The sequence below is a fragment of the Ranitomeya imitator genome, chromosome 10 (assembly GCF_032444005.1).
Source record: "Ranitomeya imitator isolate aRanImi1 chromosome 10, aRanImi1.pri, whole genome shotgun sequence".
Lineage (NCBI taxonomy): Eukaryota > Metazoa > Chordata > Amphibia > Anura > Dendrobatidae > Ranitomeya > Ranitomeya imitator.
Genome location: NC_091291.1, coordinates 5883934 through 5903875, shown reverse-complemented (window position 1 = coordinate 5903875; position 19942 = coordinate 5883934). Strand labels below are relative to the sequence as shown.

General features: G+C 45.8%; 1 protein-coding gene across 5 annotated transcripts in view; it reads right to left on the bottom strand.

Annotated features, from left to right (window-relative positions):
- Window positions 1-15851, bottom strand: part of PAX7 (paired box 7) — a 128044-nt gene extending 112193 nt beyond the window's left edge. The window contains exons 1-4 of one of the 5 annotated variants that reach the window (XM_069741960.1): window positions 15371-15851; window positions 11918-12153; window positions 11596-11722; window positions 8112-8240 (exon numbers count right to left, since the gene is read on the bottom strand). In XM_069741960.1, coding sequence (XP_069598061.1) covers window positions 8112-8240; window positions 11596-11722; window positions 11918-12153; window positions 15371-15455 — 577 coding nt within the window. In that variant the 5' untranslated portion in view covers window positions 15456-15851. Of the gene's footprint in view, window positions 1-8111; window positions 8247-11595; window positions 11726-11917; window positions 12154-15370 lie in introns of all 5 variants that reach the window. The other 4 variants (XM_069741961.1, XM_069741959.1, XM_069741957.1 and 1 more) reach the window with 4 other exon arrangements.
- Window positions 15852-19942: the final 4091 nt, after the last annotated feature.

Sequence of the window (19942 nt, the reverse complement as noted above, 5' to 3'; positions counted from 1 at the left end):
CCCCAAATTGCCATAAGTGATGAAATATCATTCAGGGTCGTTATCACATACTCGCCATACATAGCCTTAATGCAAGGAATGATAATTCACTCTAAGCAATTGAACTGGGATAAAAAAAAATCTAGAGCAGCATTTGCTGGAAAGAGAAAGCATGAGTGGTGTTATTAAATTCCCTGTGTAATAATAATAATAATATGCGGCCTTATCTGCGCCGCTCTCCTCCTGTCTCTGTCGCTCCCTCTCCTCCCGTCACACTTGATTTAGGCAGAGTTTATCTTGCAAACATTTGCCTACTTTGTTCATGTATACCGTCTTCTCCCGGCTACTCGTTCCCAAAAGCCAATGTTTGTCTTTGTAATTGTTATCTTTGTTGTGTTATTGTTGTTGCTCATTTGTTTCAGGCTGCCTTGTGACATGTAAGCTTCATCAGCACTGAGAGGATGTCCCTGGGTTTGTGTCTCTCAATATGCGCACACAGAGCCAGGGAATTGCTTGACACTTGTCTATGCCTTTCTGTGCCCCCCATTATTTAAACTGATCCCACTCACAAATCCCAGGCTGTGTCGTGTTTGATTACATTGGCAACCTTGAGTAATCCCCTGACTTAATGAAGTGAACATACCCTACTCACACACACGGGCTTGTTGGTTTAATGAATGCAGATTGGTTGTGATAAATGCTAGGGGAGGTTAATGGCAACTCCTGTTACACTATACGGCAGGTGAAATAAGGCTGGAACCAGAGGAAGGGGAAAGGAACATTCTCCGGCTGGTGTCCATCCACCGACTGGTGTCCTTCCACCGACTGGTGTCCTTCCATGACTTTCACCCCTTCCTTTAATTACTTGTACCAGGCATCGGCCGCATGGTGACTATCATGCACAAAGTTGGTCAGACATGTAGCATGTTATTTAAAATATGACATGCCTTGTACAATGGCTGAAGGAGAACGTTTGCATAGACACCTAGTTACCCTATCAGGTATAAGAACAGTACTTCATAGTTGTAAAGGTTAAAAAAAAGACCTAGGTCATGTTTATCTAGAAGAAGTCAAAACCCTAATAATGTACATGGTAGTTGCCAAAAATTCCTTCACGACATCAAATATGATTTATGTCCCAAACCCCTCATGGATACAAGTGGTGGAGTTTGGAAGCTCCCACTTTATCCACGTGAATCCACCCTTCTTCCTATGTTTTGGTTACTAATCGTTTATTATTTCTCAGCTCTCACTGTAATACTTTGCCAAAAATCTTGATTGGAAAGAGAAGCTGTTTATTCTTGATAGGTCATCGATCCCAGGATCCTGGTTTGGAAGGCTGTTGGTCTTCTCGTTTGTCATTGCCGATGTTTCTACGCCATGTGACATCACCCTACTCCGCATATATGGTGGGATCGGTGCCTCGCTCTTATTGGTGTGACTCTGGAACTATTTTGTAGAGTTTTCTGTTTTCTCCAATGAGGAAGATGGTATTTGCCCCATATCAGGGAAAATAATTCCTTCCCCGCTCCAAATATGCCAATCAGACTAAACCCCCAGATCAACTTCACAAGGCTTGATAACCACACGAAACCGAGGCAATAGAAATTTGCTTAAGGGGTAAAAAGTGAAACTTAAAAAAAAAAAGTGGTAAAAGCTACTGCAATGAAGAATCCAGACCAAAGTAAAATGAAAATCAATACATGCATGTAGAAGATGCCAAGAACATAAGATGACTACAACTACGTAGAACAAGAATAAAGCCAACATAGTAACTGGGACATAATGTGGTGACTACATGAGTGTGGAAGATCCTATGCAATGGACCCATGATAAGATCCAAAGTAAAGCTACGTTGTAAGTACAGGTTCATGAGTGCACCTAGAACAACATCTAGATTGTGACTGCATAGTATGTGGAAGAACCTAGAATATAGTCAATGTACCGGTACTTGGATGGACCAGTAACGTAGCAAAGTGCATACAAATCGATTCACAAAACAATTGAAAATGGTAATTAAACCAAAAACATAGCTACAGTATATGGTTAATAAGTTAACCTAAAGTTATCAAGTTAACGTAAAACATGGCTAAAATTGTGACTACTAGTGTGGGGAAGAACCCAGAACCTAGTCAATACATGAATGGACCAGGAACGTGATTCTGAGCATTACAAGGGTCCACAGCGACATGGAAAAATCACAAAATATACAGCATACAACATGGTAACTACAAGTTCATAACTAAGAGTCTGAATACTTGTGTGTGGAAGACCCCAGATAGATACCAGTGCAGAGATGGACCAGGAAAAACGCAAAGGGACAACCACAAAATGGACAAATAATGGAAGACAGAAACTAGACCCAAAACCTAGTGAAGAAGTCCTAGCACCGAATACAGGAGGATGAATGCTAGTATGCAGTGGAACCCAAAATATCACAGGGTGCATGCCTAGAACATTGTGAATGATCGTCTCCAGTTCATCCATAGGTGACATAGTTAAAGAAATGAACACCAGAACTGTCACCCAGAACATGGGCAAAACACAGCAAATCATTGCTTGGGCCCAGAATATAGTACAAGTGTCCAGTGGATCATAATATACACAATATAAAAATCTAATCCCAGTGAGTATCAATACTCTCATTATAGTGATCTGATCCCAGGCTAACAGTAGTAGTAATGAAACTCTGCACTCAAAAGGATATGTTGCAAAACAAGGTGAATTGATTTACAGTCCCTGGACCAACAGCTAGTGGTCCACATGGACCTTCATCAGATAAATGCTGTGTTGTGGAAGATGAGTAGTCAATACTCATAGGGGATGACAGGTTAAACGGCCTGAAGGTGGTAAGAGGTATGTGTGTGCTGGGGTATGATGGCTGAGAGCGCGCTTCTTACCGCAAGTTAATGTGGCCCCTCATTAATGACCCCTGACAACAGGCTGGTTACACCACTAGATACCATTTACCAGCTCAGTGATGGAGTCTTCTACAGGGACAGTCAGGGTGGTAGGTGATTGAGGTGTCCAGCATCACATTGCTCAGAATGTGCTCCATGGTGGGAGGTTAAATATCACAGAGGTGTTATCCAACTCCAGGCTGTGCGTTGTGTTTGGAGATGGAGTTGGGGCAGATATCATTGTTGCAGCTGCACAGGGACCCAAGAGGTAAGGGGCCATCTTCACAACTTCTCGCATAGACAGAACTATTCTACAGCAAAAAGCCCAGCTACTGTCCTTGCACAGGGGCCCTTCTCTATCTGCGTCCACCGCTGACTTCAGGACCTACAGGTTGCCTTCTGTATGTTTCTAGGATGCACACAATGTATCAGGCACATAGAAGATCAGTGTCGGGGACAAGCTCAAGGTCATGCACTTGACCTCCAGAATAGTTTGCACCACTGTAACCCCAGACAGGGCCAGCTTGACAAAGGTGGGATAGGAGGAAATACTTGCAGTATTGCAGATGTGTCTGCACCAGTGATGCTTGCTGTGGTGGGCTTCTGCAGGGCAGGGCTTCTCAGAATACTCTGCAGGTCAGACTATTGCGCCATGGTGCGGCATGTGCTCCTGTGTGAGAGGTGCACGGATATATGGCGACCCCCTCCCTGATACCGGCAGGTACCCGCCTCTGTGGCCTCATCTACACCGCACAGTGTGTAAGAGGCCGATAAATCCGCTCCACAATTAGTGCTGATAAATCGGGCGTCTGCTCCAGAGGGAGATGTGGGCGACTGGCAGCCTGTGCCCTCGGGCGAGCTCTGCTGAGCCGTTTAAAGATGAAAGTGGAGAAATAAAGACTCAATTTAATCTGCCTTAAAACCCTTCAACTTAAAACACCCGGAGAGTGAGCACTGATGGGGGATAAATGGGAATCTTACCGACGCCCCCAGCGATGGCATCGCCCCCCATACACCCGCTTCCTGCGATCGTCAGATGCCGTTATATTGGATCAATTTGACTCTTCCTGATACATATCATCATCATCATCAATGTCCTTACATCCTAGAACAAGTTATCAATATTTCTGGCATCACTATATTTTATATCCTTAATTATTACTATTATGTTGTATTTTGTCCCAACCACACAGGTCATATTCCGACCCCCGAATGTAGCAGAATCGAGACTAATTCATGTATCCATCACTACTAAAAAGGCAGAAGGGAAGAAAGTTCCCTATTAAATGTTAATAGTGGAAAAGTAAGATAAATAATAATGTAGTGCTCGGATGTGTCAGATCCTGAAACTATGGCAATGTATGGAGGTGATGTCCGCAGAGCGATTACTGCGCCTCCATTAACCCTTGTGGACCCGGCCCTTCAGCAGACGGTGGCCCCTGGCAGGAGGGGGGCAGCGCTTAGTTTCTCGCTTTGATTACAGCTCAGCTTCTCTTTAATAAGATTGAGGAGAAGTGTTCAGAAGGCCCAGGCAGTGATCGGCAGCACCGGGAGCAGTGATCGGCAGCACCGGCCGGAGGCCAAGCACTGCTGCTGCCGAACCTCTTGTGAGTGATGTAAGCGGGGGTCTCTGCGCCCCCAGACAAAGCCCTAATATTATATTACACAAGAGAGAGGCGGGATCAGCGGGGGGCCAGTGGCATTCAGCCCATTGTGCTCCACACAGAAAGGACCCTCGCCCCCCTGTATATGGGGGGAGATCTCGGCTTTGTGGCTGGGAATCTGCTCCTCCTGATGCCTCTATAGAGCGCGGCCTTTTGTCAGCCAAGTTCATCCTCAAGTTTGAGATAAAAGGGGAAAGAAGGGAGAAGGATTCGCCATTGTGCCCTGCGCCCAAACTGCAGAGGACGCATTATATAATGTGTGGGGGTATATATATATAGATATAATCCATATGGCTGTAATATATCTATAAATAATCTATACATATATAATAATATATCCACTTATCTAAATACAATCTATCCATATATATAATACATCTATATACGATCTACCCCTGTATATACAATTATCCATATAGCTATATAATATATATACACACAATTGTACATACATATCTATCTGCATGCAATCTATATATAATATCCGTATATCTAAATACAATCTATCCATTTATAATACAACTATATACAATCTATCCATACTTCTAAATACAATCTATACATATATATATAATACATCTATATACCATCTATATACATTTATCCATATATTTACATACAATCTATATATAATCTATCCATATATCTATTTACAATCTATACATATATATATATATACACACACACACAATTATATATATATACATGCAATCTATATATAATATCTATAATCTCTCACTTTAATATATATATATATATATATCCTCTCACTCTCTATAGATATATCATAATAAAATGCTGGATAATTGCCACCAATTTAATTAAAACCATAAAACCATTACACTTCACAACAAATATAAATGTACAACCAATACATCAGCAGTTAGGGATAGTTTATGTCAGACAAAAAAAAATACATTTTTAGGAAAGTCGCAGAGTTTGTGCCACTAATAGCAATGTAAAGTAATAGTGGTGCCAGCACGTCCATTATTAGTATCAGCAGCATGATGGGGAATAGGATTACCAGCCCCATATACCAATTATTCCCCAGCACCACAATAACCCGGACGATAAAACCCTGATGTAGAGGAATGGCAGCTGTCCCCGCACCCTCCGTCACCCTCGTTATGTCCCCGCACCCTCCGTCACCCTCATTATGTCCCCGCACCCTCCGTCACCCTCATTATGTCCCCGCACCCTCCGTCACCCTCATTATGTCCCCGCACCCTCATTATGTCCCCGCACCCTCCGTCACCCTCGTTATGTCCCCGCACCCTCCGTCACCCTCATTATGTCCCCGCACCCTCCGTCACCCTCATTATGTCCCCGCACCCTCATTATGTCCCCGCACCCTCCGTCACCCTCATTATGTCCCCGCACCCTCCGTCATCATTATGTCCCCGCACCCTCATTATGTCCCCGCACCCTCCGTCACCCTCGTTATGTCCCCGCACCCTCCGTCACCCTCATGTCCCCGCACCCTCATTATGTCCCCGCACCCTCCGTCACCCTCATGTCCCCGCACCCTCCGTCACCCTCATTATGTCCCCGCACCCTCCGTCACCCTCATTATGTCCCCGCACCCTCCCTCACCCTCATTATGTCCCCGCACCCTCCGTCACCCTCATGTCCCCGCACCCTCCCTCACCCTCATTATGTCCCCGCACCCTCCGTCACCCTCATGTCCCCGCACCCTCCCTCACCCTCGTTATGTCCCCGCACCCTCCGTCACCCTCGTTATGTCCCCGCACCCTCCGTCACCCTCATTAGGTCCCCGCACCCTCCGTCACCCTCATGTCCCCGCACCCTCCGTCACCCTCATTATGTCCCCGCACCCTCATTATGTCCCCGCACCCTCCGTCACCCTCATTATGTCCCCGCACCCTCCCTCACCCTCATTATGTCCCCGCACCCTCCGTCACCCTCATTATGTCCCCTCACCCTCATTATGTCCCCGCACCCTCCGTCACCCCCATTATGTCCCCGCACCCTCCGTCACCCTCATGTCCCCGCACCCTCCGTCACCCCCATTATGTCCCCGCACCCTCCGTCACCCTCGTTATGTCCCCGCACCCTCCGTCACCCTCATTATGTCCCCGCACCCTCCGTCACCCTCATTATGTCCCCGCACCCTCATTATGTCCCCGCACCCTCCGTCACCCTCGTTATGTCCCCGCACCCTCCGTCACCCTCATTATGTCCCGTCACCCTCATTATGTCCCCGCACCCTCCGTCACCCTCATTATGTCCCCGCACCCTCATTATGTCCCCGCACCCTCCGTCACCCTCGTTATGTCCCCGCACCCTCCGTCACCCTCATTATGTCCCGTCACCCTCATTATGTCCCCGCACCCTCCGTCACCCTCATTATGTCCCCGCACCCTCATTATGTCCCCGCACCCTCCGTCACCCTCATTATGTCCCCGCACCCTCCGTCACCCTCATTATGTCCCCGCACCCTCCGTCATCATTATGTCCCCGCACCCTCATTATGTCCCCGCACCCTCCGTCACCCTCGTTATGTCCCCGCACCCTCCGTCACCCTCATGTCCCCGCACCCTCATTATGTCCCCGCACCCTCCGTCACCCTCATGTCCCCGCACCCTCCGTCACCCTCATTATGTCCCCGCACCCTCCGTCACCCTCATTATGTCCCCGCACCCTCCCTCACCCTCATTATGTCCCCGCACCCTCCGTCACCCTCATGTCCCCGCACCCTCCCTCACCCTCATTATGTCCCCGCACCCTCCGTCACCCTCATGTCCCCGCACCCTCCCTCACCCTCGTTATGTCCCCGCACCCTCCGTCACCCTCGTTATGTCCCCGCACCCTCCGTCACCCTCATTAGGTCCCCGCACCCTCCGTCACCCTCATGTCCCCGCACCCTCCGTCACCCTCATTATGTCCCCGCACCCTCATTATGTCCCCGCACCCTCCGTCACCCTCATTATGTCCCCGCACCCTCCCTCACACTCATTATGTCCCCGCACCCTCCGTCACCCTCATTATGTCCCCGCACCCTCCGTCACCCTCATTATGTCCCCGCACCCTCCGTCACCCTCATTATGTCCCCTCACCCTCATTATGTCCCCGCACCCTCCGTCACCCCCATTATGTCCCCGCACCCTCCGTCACCCTCGTTATATCCCCGCACCCTCCGTCACCCTCGTTATGTCCCGCTCACTAATTGCTGCTGATCGCTGCTTTCTAGGGAGCGTTTATAGCAAATATGTCCAGCAAATGAAAAGCAAAAGCCCCGCAGCCGCCGATAAATAATTGACTCCGCCATTGTGTGGGCACCTGTGGCCGCAGTGTACCCACCTCGCCCAACCTGCAGGGGCTGGGACTCCTCCGGTCATCACAGCTCCACCATTCATCGCCCGATCATCCCCCATATTTAAGCCTTTTCCCCGTTGATATAAATAATCCCGGGTGCCTAAACCCTCCGCCTGACACTGCCAGCCTCACCCTCTGATGGCACAGGCAATAATCTGACATCACAACCGCACATGAACAGCTGCTATTATCAGTGCAGGACCCTATATATCTATATATATATCGCACCGACCTTTGTCGCCCAGGATGCCATCGATGCTGTGCTTGGTCTTTTTCTCCCCGTCTTCATCTTTCTTGTCACAGTCATCATCTTCCTCCTTTTTCCCGAACTTTATTCTCAGGACCCGGCTAATCGAACTCACTAAACCTCAGAAATGGAAAGAGACGGGAGGGGATATAAATTTGGGTTACAGAAAAAATGGTGGCCCTAAATATACATCATGTATAGTGTGCACACGATAGTCCAGTTATCAGAATGTATACATTGTGCACACGCCCTATAACATACACACATAATACTGTGATGTCCGAACTCAGAGTGTGCAGAGCAGTCATCCAGGAATATGAGTGCAGCCATTCAACCAATTCAACACTCTTCTACTTCCAATGTGCAGGAAAAAAATTTATCAATATGCCGAAAATACAAAATAATAATAAATAAAATATACAGGAGAACACAATAAGATAAACACCTATCGATTATATTCCTGTGATCTGCAGAGGAAAGCGCACTCCTTCTATAATAGAAAGTTACTGCGATCATATCATTGTATAAACGTGTCATACATAAAGCTCATTCATCATCATTCACTCTCCTAAAATCCACATTGAACGAATTTGCACAGTCCATTGTCCATGTTTATACTCCTATCATGTGCAAAGCCACAATTATATTAAGAAGCAGATACATTTGTAATATAATATTGTGGCTATGGGAAATTCTGTACTATACAAGGACCACACTTATCATATCTGTGTACATGCATCACGCACACAACCAATAATATGCAGTGAACACATTTATATTGTATACATATATTAAATACATTGTATGTCTACATACTGCATGTGGAACGTTCACCGTATTGTTCCCTCAGTGTGGTAGCACCATCCTACACTACATTAAGAAGATCACTAATACGATGGATAATACATTAATAATATATATATTGTAAAAATGCATAATCCTATAATAAGCAAAAAAACAAACAAGTCTTATTTGTGAGCATTCAAAATATAAGCAAGAGACGAACGTTTTCTTAATGTATCGAAAAGCAAAAATAAAATACAATATACATATTTCAACAAATGAGAAAACATTCTCACTATACTATTTGGATTACAACACAGCTGTACATAGGGCACATTCATCCTGTAATATACAGGAAACACATACTTCACTTCCAGTGTGTACACCTAGGGGAAAACAGTCACCCTATATATCCCATAATATACATTGTGCACACATATACAATGGGAACACTCATCCTATGTCCAATAATATACATTATACACACTTATACAAGGCAGGACAGTCACCCTATATATCCCATAATATACATTGTGCACACATATACAATGGGAACACTCATCCTATGTCCAATAATATACATTATACACACTTATACAAGGCAGGACAGTCACCCTATATATCCCATAATATACATTGTGCACACATATACAATGGGAACACTCATCCTATATCCCATAATATACATTATACACACTTATACAAGGGAAAATAGTCACTCTATATATCCCATAATATACATTGTGCGCCCATATACAAGTAAGAACATTCGTCCTGTATATCCCATAATATATATTGTGTTCACATATACAAAGAACACTCATCATGTATATCCCATAACATATTTTGTGCGCACATATATATTTGAGAACACATCCTATATATCTCATAACATACATTGTGCACACATATACAAGGGGAATCTCTTCCTATATATCACATAATATACATTGTGTACACAAATATATACAAGTGAGAACACTTCCTATATATCCCATACTATACGTTGTGCACACATACAAGGGAGAACACCCATCCTACATATCACATAATATACATTGTGCACACATACAAGGGAGAACACTCATCATGTATGTCCCATAATATATATTGTGTTCACATATACAAGAGAGAACACTCATTATCTCTGTGCCTGTGCACATTTATGCTGCAGAGCACACACTATCTCAGTGCCTGTGCACACTCAGACACCGGAACATACACATTATCTCTGTGTCTGCACACTTACACAGCTAAGCACATACTCATGTGCCTGTGCACACTCACAGCGGAACACACTCATCTGTGCCTGTGCACACTCACAGCGGAACACACTCATCGGTGCCTGTGCACCCTCACAGCGGAGCACAAACTCATTGTATCTGTGCCTGTGCACAGTCACACCAGAGCACACACCCATTATCTCTGCTTGTGCAAATTAACGGCGGGGAACACGCCCATTATCTTTGTGTCTGTGCACACACACAGCAGAACACACTCATTAACTGTGCCTGTACACACTCTTACAGCAGAGCACACGCCCATTATCTCTGTGCCTGTGCACAGCCACACAGCAGAGCACGCATTCATTATTTCTGTGCCTGTGCACACTCACACAGTGGAGCACACACTCATCTCTGTGCCTGTGCACACTCACCGTGGAGCACACACCATTTATCTCTGTGCACACTCACATTGGAGCACACACTTATTATCCCTGTGCACACACACAAAGGAGCCCACACCTATTATGCCTGTGCCTGTGCACTCACGGCAGAGCACACACATCTCTGCGCCTGTGCACACTCAGCGGAGCACACACTCATCTGTGCCTGTGTACACTGACACAGCAGAGCACACACCCATTATCTCTGCCTGTGCATACTCACATTGGAGAACACACTCATTATTTCCATGCCAGTGCACACTCACAGTGGAGCAGGAGCATACATTCATTATTCCAGGGTCTTGTATACATGAGGCTAGTAGTGACAGTACACTCACACAGCGGAGCCGGAGCACACATTCATTATTCCAGGGTCTTGTGTACATGAGGCTAGTAGTGACAGTACACTCATACAGAGGAGCAGCAGCACACATTCATTATTCCAGGGTCTTGTGCACATGAGGCTAGTAGTGACAGTACACTCACACAGCGGAGCAGGAACACGCATTCATTATTCCAGGGTCTTGTATACATGAGGCTAGTAGTGACAGTACACTCACACAGCGGAGCAGGAGCACGCATTCATTATTCCAGGGTCTTGTGCACATGAGGCTAGTAGTGACAGTACACTCACCAAGCGGAGCAGGAGCACACATTCTTTATTCCAGGGTCTTGTGCACATGAGGCTAGTAGTGACAGTACACTCACACAGCGGAGCAGGAGCACGCATTCATTATTCCAGGGTCTTGTGTACATGAGGCTAGTAGTGACAGTACACTCACACAGCGGAGCAGGAGCACACATTCTTTATTCCAGGGTCTTGTGCACATGAGGCTAGTAGTGACAGTACACTCACACAGCGGAGCAGGAGCACACATTCTTTATTCCAGGGTCTTGTGTACATGAGGCTAGTAGTGACAGTACACTCACACAGCGGAGCAGGAGCACCCATTCATTATTCCAGGGTCTTGTGTACATGAGGCTAGTAGTGACAGTGGGTACTGTGGCCCCTGCGCTCACCTGAGGGGACAGAGCTCCGGTCACAGTGCCCGTCCTTCAGTAGCCGGTCCCGGATCTCCCAGCTGAACATCCCGGGGTTCTCCCTCTTGTATTCCTCGATCTTCTTCTCAACATCGGGAGTGGCCACCTGCTTTAATGGTCAACACATGGGGGGCAGCATGTCAGTATGGAGGGGGCAGAAGACGTGTGTATGACATGTATGTGAGCTGATTCCATGTGTTATGCCGCCATAGTTACATCTGCTGTTTATAAATAATTATGTATCAGTGGACTATGAGATACAATGTTTCCATACACAATGGCTTCTCTGTGGGACACTCACCCTGGGCTTACTGCCCCCGATGGCCCCGGGCCTGATGGAGCCAGTCTCCTGGTACCTGCACAGGATTTTGGATACGCAGCCATGAGAGACCCGGAGCTGCCTGGAGATGACACATGGTCGGATGCCATGGTGGGCCATCTCTACAATCTTGTGTCTGATGTGGTTGGGCAGAGGTCTGCCATTGATGAACACTCCCCCGAGTTGGTTTACTCGACCTTGGCCCAGAGGAGTGGACACTGGAGAGACGAAAACACAAACTTATCACATTCCTATACAATAAGCCGTGCTGCACAGAAGCCCCCACAAACTATCAATACCTGGGAGAAGTCTATGGATAGTGCGCCACCTGTGTCACTGTATTTCACTGGATCCACCATACATTGCACTGCTGCATGGTGTCTGTACATTTACTGCACTGCTTATACAAGACAAGATTTAACCCACTAATAGAATTGTCCTCACATTCACTAAACTGCTGAAGACTGGACTATTAACGTGTACTAATTACACTGATCATTAATGAGTATTAATTATATGAATACAAAATGTGTACACATCAGCTGGTCTTGGATAATGAACACTGCAGTATATTTCCATACTTTGGATGTGCTGATTAATACTTTTATATTTATTGCCCTTTTATACTGTACTCTGGATAAAGTATTAAGTGTCATTACTGGAGTATTCGTTAACTAATCTTAAATACACTACCCACAAATAGACACTAAGCAAAGGCACAAATTATCCCCTCCTGATCCATAATATGATATATATATATATATATATATATATATATATATATATATATATATATATATATATATATATATATATATATATATATATATATAATATAATACCTGGTACATAGTATCACAGTGTCTTATATTTATTACACTCAGCTACTATTCGTGTACATAGTATCGACTGCTGCAGGATCAATAATATATATAAATATATATATATATATATATATACATATATATATATATATATTCCACATTGCTAATATTCATGTCATTATTGCATACATCACACCCTTCTCCCACATGATACTTATTTTACACGGCACAAAGCCTCTGTGTGTATAACATAAATTACATCCAGGATCCATATGAGAAATGTCCGACTTTAAAATGTGTAGGAAATATTTATAATATCTCGTTTTCGTTTGTTTTCCTGAAATCTCAGGACCTTATGTATGAATTTATGGAAGTTTTTTTCCTGCTATTATCAGGGTTGATTAAAGTCAATATTAATAAATGATCAGTAGATGAAAATCTAGCAGGTATCTGCTCTCTGCAGGAGGGGGCTCTTATATCACATAAACCGATCTGCAGAAGTGCGCGATTCGGGCTGCTGGGCCCCGATAATCCGGCAGAGAGATCGGCACTTTGTGTAATATCGTGTCATTCAGATGGAGCAGATTAGGGCGATTTTCCGGCATGGGAGCTGCATAATTTAGCGCGCCGATATTTGGAGATTTAATGACAATCATGCGCCGCTAATTCCCCGGTCACTCGGCTCCTACACTCTGGAGCGGTGATTGCAGATAAGGGGCCACTCCGAGGGCCCATCTCACGGTGAAGTGGCCCCCAGAAGCCGCGCTCATTATTCGCAGTCATGTTGAGCAAACATCGCAGTAATCCGTTGATCTGTCTCTTTGCGCCTGTTTTCCTTTCTCCAGCCCTCCAGTAAATCCCCGCGGATTGTGTGTTTTGCAGTTTTCGTGGCTTTTCACAGTTTTATTGCGGCCACTTGATCACGGAATCACGGAATAGATGGAGATGGATTTGGAGAAGTGGGAGCGCAATTCACAGCGCCGGCAGACAGGACCCACCGAGAGGCGCTCTCTATAGACAGCTGCGGCAATTACCGGCCGGACACACCGAGAGGCGCTCTCTATAGACAGCTGCGGCAATTACCGGCCGGACACACCGAGAGGCGCTCTCTATAGACAGCTGCGGTAATTACCGGCCGGACACACCGAGAGGCGCTCTCTATAGACAGCTGCGGTAATTACCGGCCGGACACACCGAGAGGCGCTCTCTATAGACAGCTGCGGCAATTACCGGCCGGACACACCGAGAGGCGCTCTCTATAGACAGCTGCGGTAATTACCGGCCGGACACACCGAGAGGCGCTCTCTATAGACAGCTGCGGTAATTACCGGCCGGACACACCGAGAGGCGCTCTCTATAGACAGCTGCGGTAATTACCGGCCGGACACACCGAGAGGCGCTCTCTATAGACAGCTGCGGTAATTACCGGCCGGACACACCGAGAGGCGCTCTCTATAGACAGCTGCGGCAATTACCGGCCGGACACACCGAGAGGCGCTCTCTATAGACAGCTGCGGTAATTACCGGCCGGACACACCGAGAGGCGCTCTCTATAGACAGCTGCGGTAATTACCGGCCGGACACACCGAGAGGCGCTCTCTATAGACAGCTGCGGCAATTACCGCCGGACACACCGAGAGGCGCTCTCTATAGACAGCTGCGGTAATTACCGGCCGGACAGAAAGTTACAGCACGGAAACAAAGCGACTTATGCCAAGAGACAAGCATGCAAACCGGCGGAGAAATAATAAACACCTATACTGTCTGTGTCCCCAAATACATAACCTATATTTCATCATATATTTCCAAATACATCATCTATGTTCCCAAATATGTACCCTATATTCTCAAATAGAATTTTCCCAAATATATCATCTATGTTCCCAAATATATATACTATATTCCATAATATATAATCTATCTTCCCAAGTATATATACTATATTCCATAATATATATATACTATATTCCCAAGTATATAATGTATTTCCAAATATATATACTATATTCTCAAATAGAATTTTCCCAAATATAGAATCTATCTTCCCAAATATATATACTATATTCCATAATATATAATCTATCTTCCCAAGTATACTATATTCCATAATATATATATATATATATATATATATATATATATATATATATATATATATATACTATATTCCCAAGCATATAATGTATTTCCAAATATATAATCTATATTCTTGAATTTTCCCAAATATATATTTCTATATAAAATTTCAGTTTCCAAATATATATACTATATTCCCTAATATATCCTATATTCCCAAACATATAATCTGTTTTCATATATACTATGTTCTCAAATAGAATATTCCCAAATACATAACCTGTATTCCCTAATATATATACACTATACCCCAAATATATAATCTATTTCCAAATACATTATATATATTTTATATTCCCTAATATATATCCTATATCCCCAAATATATATACCCCAAATATATAATATATTTCCAAATATATAACCTATGTTCCCAAATATATAACCTATATTTCCAAATACATTATATATATATGTTATATTCCCAAATATATAATCTATGTTCCCCGATAATACAGGCTGAGTGCCCTCTTACCTTCCAGGGGGAATCCTGCCCGGGGGTAGTTCTGCCCGGGCGCCGGCCGCATCATTCTGGGGACAGTGCCGGGCAGCGCAGCCATTCACTGCGGACAGGCTGAAGTGGACTCGTGGTTCCCAGAGGAGCCCAGCCAATGTCCAGGGGATGACCAGTGTGAGGAGCTGTGGCGGGGATGCAGCCCCCAGTCTTTGACAATATAAAGATACAGAGTGGGGGTTCCCTGGAGCAGTGCAGTGGGAGATAGCAGGGGTCTTGTGCTTGCTAGGTGGTGAGGTGCAGGATGTTTGGGGGGCACAGAATGTCAGCTGAGAGCTTTGCAAGTTGTAGAAGTGGCCAGAAGTTTTTTTTGCAGGGCGGAGGCTGCGATCACTGATAGGCTCTTCCCCTGTTTCTTTTATTCATGAGGAGGTTGGGGCAGTGGTCGGGGCTGCTGGGCCAATGGCACAGGCTGGGAGGACTGCCACTACTTTATACACTCAGATATCAGGGATGAAACATACACGTTTTATTGTACAGTTTCTTAAAATGTGCTCAGTATTGCTGGAGAGGGGGGAGCTGATGAACCGCTATGTGAGGGGCAGTGGTGCCAGGTCCCTGATCTCACATAGTCACTATCAGAAGCACTGGGCATTTCCAGGAAGATTGTGTCTTCTGGTCCCGGCACTACCTGTCTAGTTCCATCTTCTGCAGAGCCCCAGGTGCAGACCCTGGGCAGTCTCCGGACAATGGCTGTCCCTGGGCAGACAGGGGGTGCACGTTTTGGGGGGCGAGCAGCGCTGAAATCCTTCTCAGCAGGGGATGACGCCAAACTCACAATCAATGTTTTCATATGTAAAATGGGGGGTTCTTAATATTCAGAGGAAACTTTTCATTCTGTCCTGGATTTATCCTACATTGTCCCCCGGCTCCCCAGATCACATCAGTAGATACAAAGAGCAGAAGAGAGAAAGAAGTGACAGGAGAGAGGAGAACATGTATAGATTCTACAGGACACACTGTGATTATAGTCTCCTTCTGCGAGGTGACAGGAGAGAGGAGAACATGTATAGATTCTACAGGACACACTGGGATTATAGTCTCCTTCTGCGAGGTGACAGGAGAGAGGAGAACATGTATAGATTCTACAGGACACACTGGGATTATAGTCTCCTTCTGCGAGGTGACAGGAGAGAGGAGAACATGTATAGATTCTACAGGACACACTGGGATTATAGTCTCCTTCTGCGAGGTGACAGGAGAGAGGAGAACATGTATAGATTCTACAGGACACACTGGGATTATAGTCTCCTTCTGCGAGGTGACAGGAGAGAGGAGAACATGTATAGATTCTACAGGACACACTGGGATTATAGTCTCCTTCTGCGAGGTGACAGGAGAGAGGAGAACATGTATAGATTCTACAGGACACACTGGGATTATAGTCTCCTTCTGCGAGGTGACAGGAGAGAGGAGAACATGTATAGATTCTACAGGACACACTGGGATTATAGTCTCCTTCTGCGAGGTGACAGGAGAGAGGAGAACATGTATAGATTCTACAGGGCACACTGGGATTATAGTCTCCTTCTGCGAGGTGACAGGAGAGAGGAGAACATGTATAGATTCTACAGGGCACACTGGGATTATAGTCCCCTTCTGCGAGGTGACAGGAGAGAGGAGAACATGTATAGATTCTACAGGACACACTGGGATTATAGTCTCCTTCTGCGAGGTGACAGGAGAGAGGAGAACATGTATAGATTCTACAGGACACACTGGGATTATAGTCTCCTTCTGCGAGGTGACAGGAGAGAGGAGAACATGTATAGATTCTACAGGGCACACTGGGATTATAGTCTCCTTCTGCGAGGTGACAGGAGAGAGGAGAACATGTATAGATTCTACAGGACACACTGGGATTATAGTCCCCTTCTGCGAGGTGACAGGAGAGAGGAGAACATGTATAGATTCTACAGGACACACTGGGATTATAGTCTCCTTCTGCGAGGTGACAGGAGAGAGGAGAACATGTATAAATTCTACAGGACACACTGGGATTATAGTCCCCTTCTGCGAGGTGACAGGAGAGAGGAGAACATGTATAGATTCTACAGGACACACTGTGATTATAGTCTCCTTCTGCGAGGTGACAGGAGAGAGGAGAACATGTATAGATTCTACAGGACACACTGGGATTATAGTCTCCTTCTGCGAGGTGACAGGAGAGAGGAGAACATGTATAGATTCTACAGGACACACTGGGATTATAGTCTCCTTCTGCGAGGTGACAGGAGAGAGGAGAACATGTATAGATTCTACAGGGCACACTGGGATTATAGTCTCCTTCTGCGAGGTGACAGGAGAGAGGAGAACATGTATAGATTCTACAGGACACACTGGGATTATAGTCCCCTTCTGCGAGGTGACAGGAGAGAGGAGAACATGTATAGATTCTACAGGACACACTGGGATTATAGTCCCCTTCTGCGAGGTGACAGGAGAGAGGAGAACATGTATAGATTCTACAGGACACACTGGGATTATAGTCTCCTTCTGCGAGGTGACAGGAGAGAGGAGAACATGTATAGATTCTACAGGGCACACTGGGATTATAGTCTCCTTCTGCGAGGTACCAGGAGAGAGGAGAACATGTATAGATTCTACAGGACACACTGGGATTATAGTCTCCTTCTCCCCTTGATTTAGGGGCCCGGTCTCCTAATAATAATGATCACTCATCTGATCTGCTCAATCTTCTTCATTCCCCCATAATCTCCTGCTGCATCCAACAAGTGCACTGATAAATGTGCAGCATTACTTATTAATCTTCAGGGTCTGCCCTGTGCCGGCATCTTAATGAGCCTTTTAATTTCCCCCTGTAATTTGGGGCTTGTCCGCTCCCCGGGATCTCTTTGCAGCCAGGACAGGCGAGCACTGATGTCCTGGTGGAGAGCAATTTCACAAATCATCTTCCCAACAATTAGCCCGTGTGGAGGGGTGAAATGGCGATTTCACATGGAGATGTGGGGGTTACCTGCCGGAGAGGGCTGGGGGTCTACGACGACCCTTCCACCTCGCAGCCTTATTATCTGTGGAGGGTAAGTGGCTGCTGCTTTTCACTTTACCCTTACATGCCAATTAATTAATATCACGGCCATTTCTTGCAATAAAACCTAAAATATCCAGATCTCAAGAGCAAGACAGCGGCTGACTCGACCCGAACCTCAAGGGGTTAAAGCACCGAATTAACCCTTTTATTATCCTGTATTTATTTAATGAAAATAGATTAGCGTGGTCATAATTTTATTACCAAATATAATATTTGATTAAACAGTTTTATTAAATATTCCAAGTGGAAATGGCTGCTTATGTCATTAACAAATATTGTGGGAAAGTCGCTGCAGAGTGAACCTGCGATTTATGGAGGATATGAAGGAACAGGTCTAGAATTATTGATAATTATTACTAATGTCAGCCTTATTTTACAATAATTCGTATTTGTAGCATTGTCAGTAATATTATGTGTATTGGTATTGTTATTTTTGCTTCTATATCATCTACTTTTTTACATACAGTTCTTTACATAGAAGGACTGAGAATCGAAACAAACATTTTAATCTGAACCCTCGATGGATCTTTTATATCCCTTTGTCTCCATAATTACTTCTCAGTAGCAGTGTCAGTCGTGGCCATCAGTGTCACATTGTAGCCTCTCATTAGAGCAGTTATTACAGCGGGCAGATTGCTGCTGTCACTTCATATAGAATGCTATCAAAGGGCCATTCATCATCAGGAGACAAACAAAATGCAGGAAGGTGAGGATCACAGGCACCTGGACCGGGGGAGGAAGGAGGCTGCTCAGGTAATACTGGCAGATGGGCCCTCCCCGGCTCATCATCGTCATGCCAGCAGTCCAGCAGAGATGCTTTTAATTTGTGTGTAATGAGAATTAATTTATGTTCACAGGGATCCTCTCCAGGGAAACAGGCAGAAAACAATCATAAGCGAAAGCATCCCGTTTGTCTGAGCTCCGCTGGGGGAACCGGACAAAGGAGCAGAGGTGCCCCCACTGTGGAGCTGCTGCTCCAGGTTCTGCTCCCTTTGTGGACCTGCTGTTCCACGGTCTGCTCCCTCTGTGGACCTGCTGCTCCAGGGTCTGCTCCCTCTGTGGAGCTGCTGCTCCAGGCTCTGCTCCCTCTTTGGAGCTGCTGCTCCAGGGTCTGCTCCCTCTTTGGACCTGCTGCTCCAGGGTCTGCTCCCTCTTTGGACCTGCTGCTCCAGGCTCTGCTCCCTCTTTGGAGCTGCTGCTCCAGGCTCTGCTCCCTTTTTGGAGCTGTTGCTCCAGGTTCTGCTCCCTTTGTGGACCTGCTGCTCCAGGTTCTGCTCCCTTTGTGGACCTGCTGTTCCACGGTCTGCTCCCTCTGTGGACCTGCTGCTCCAGGGTCTGCTCCCTCTGTGGAGCTGCTGCTCCAGGCTCTGCTCCCTCTTTGGAGCTGTTGCTCCAGGGTCTGCTCCCTCTTTGGACCTGCTGCTCCAGGCTCTGCTCCCTCTTTGGAGCTGCTGCTCCAGGCTCTGCTCCCTCTTTGGAGC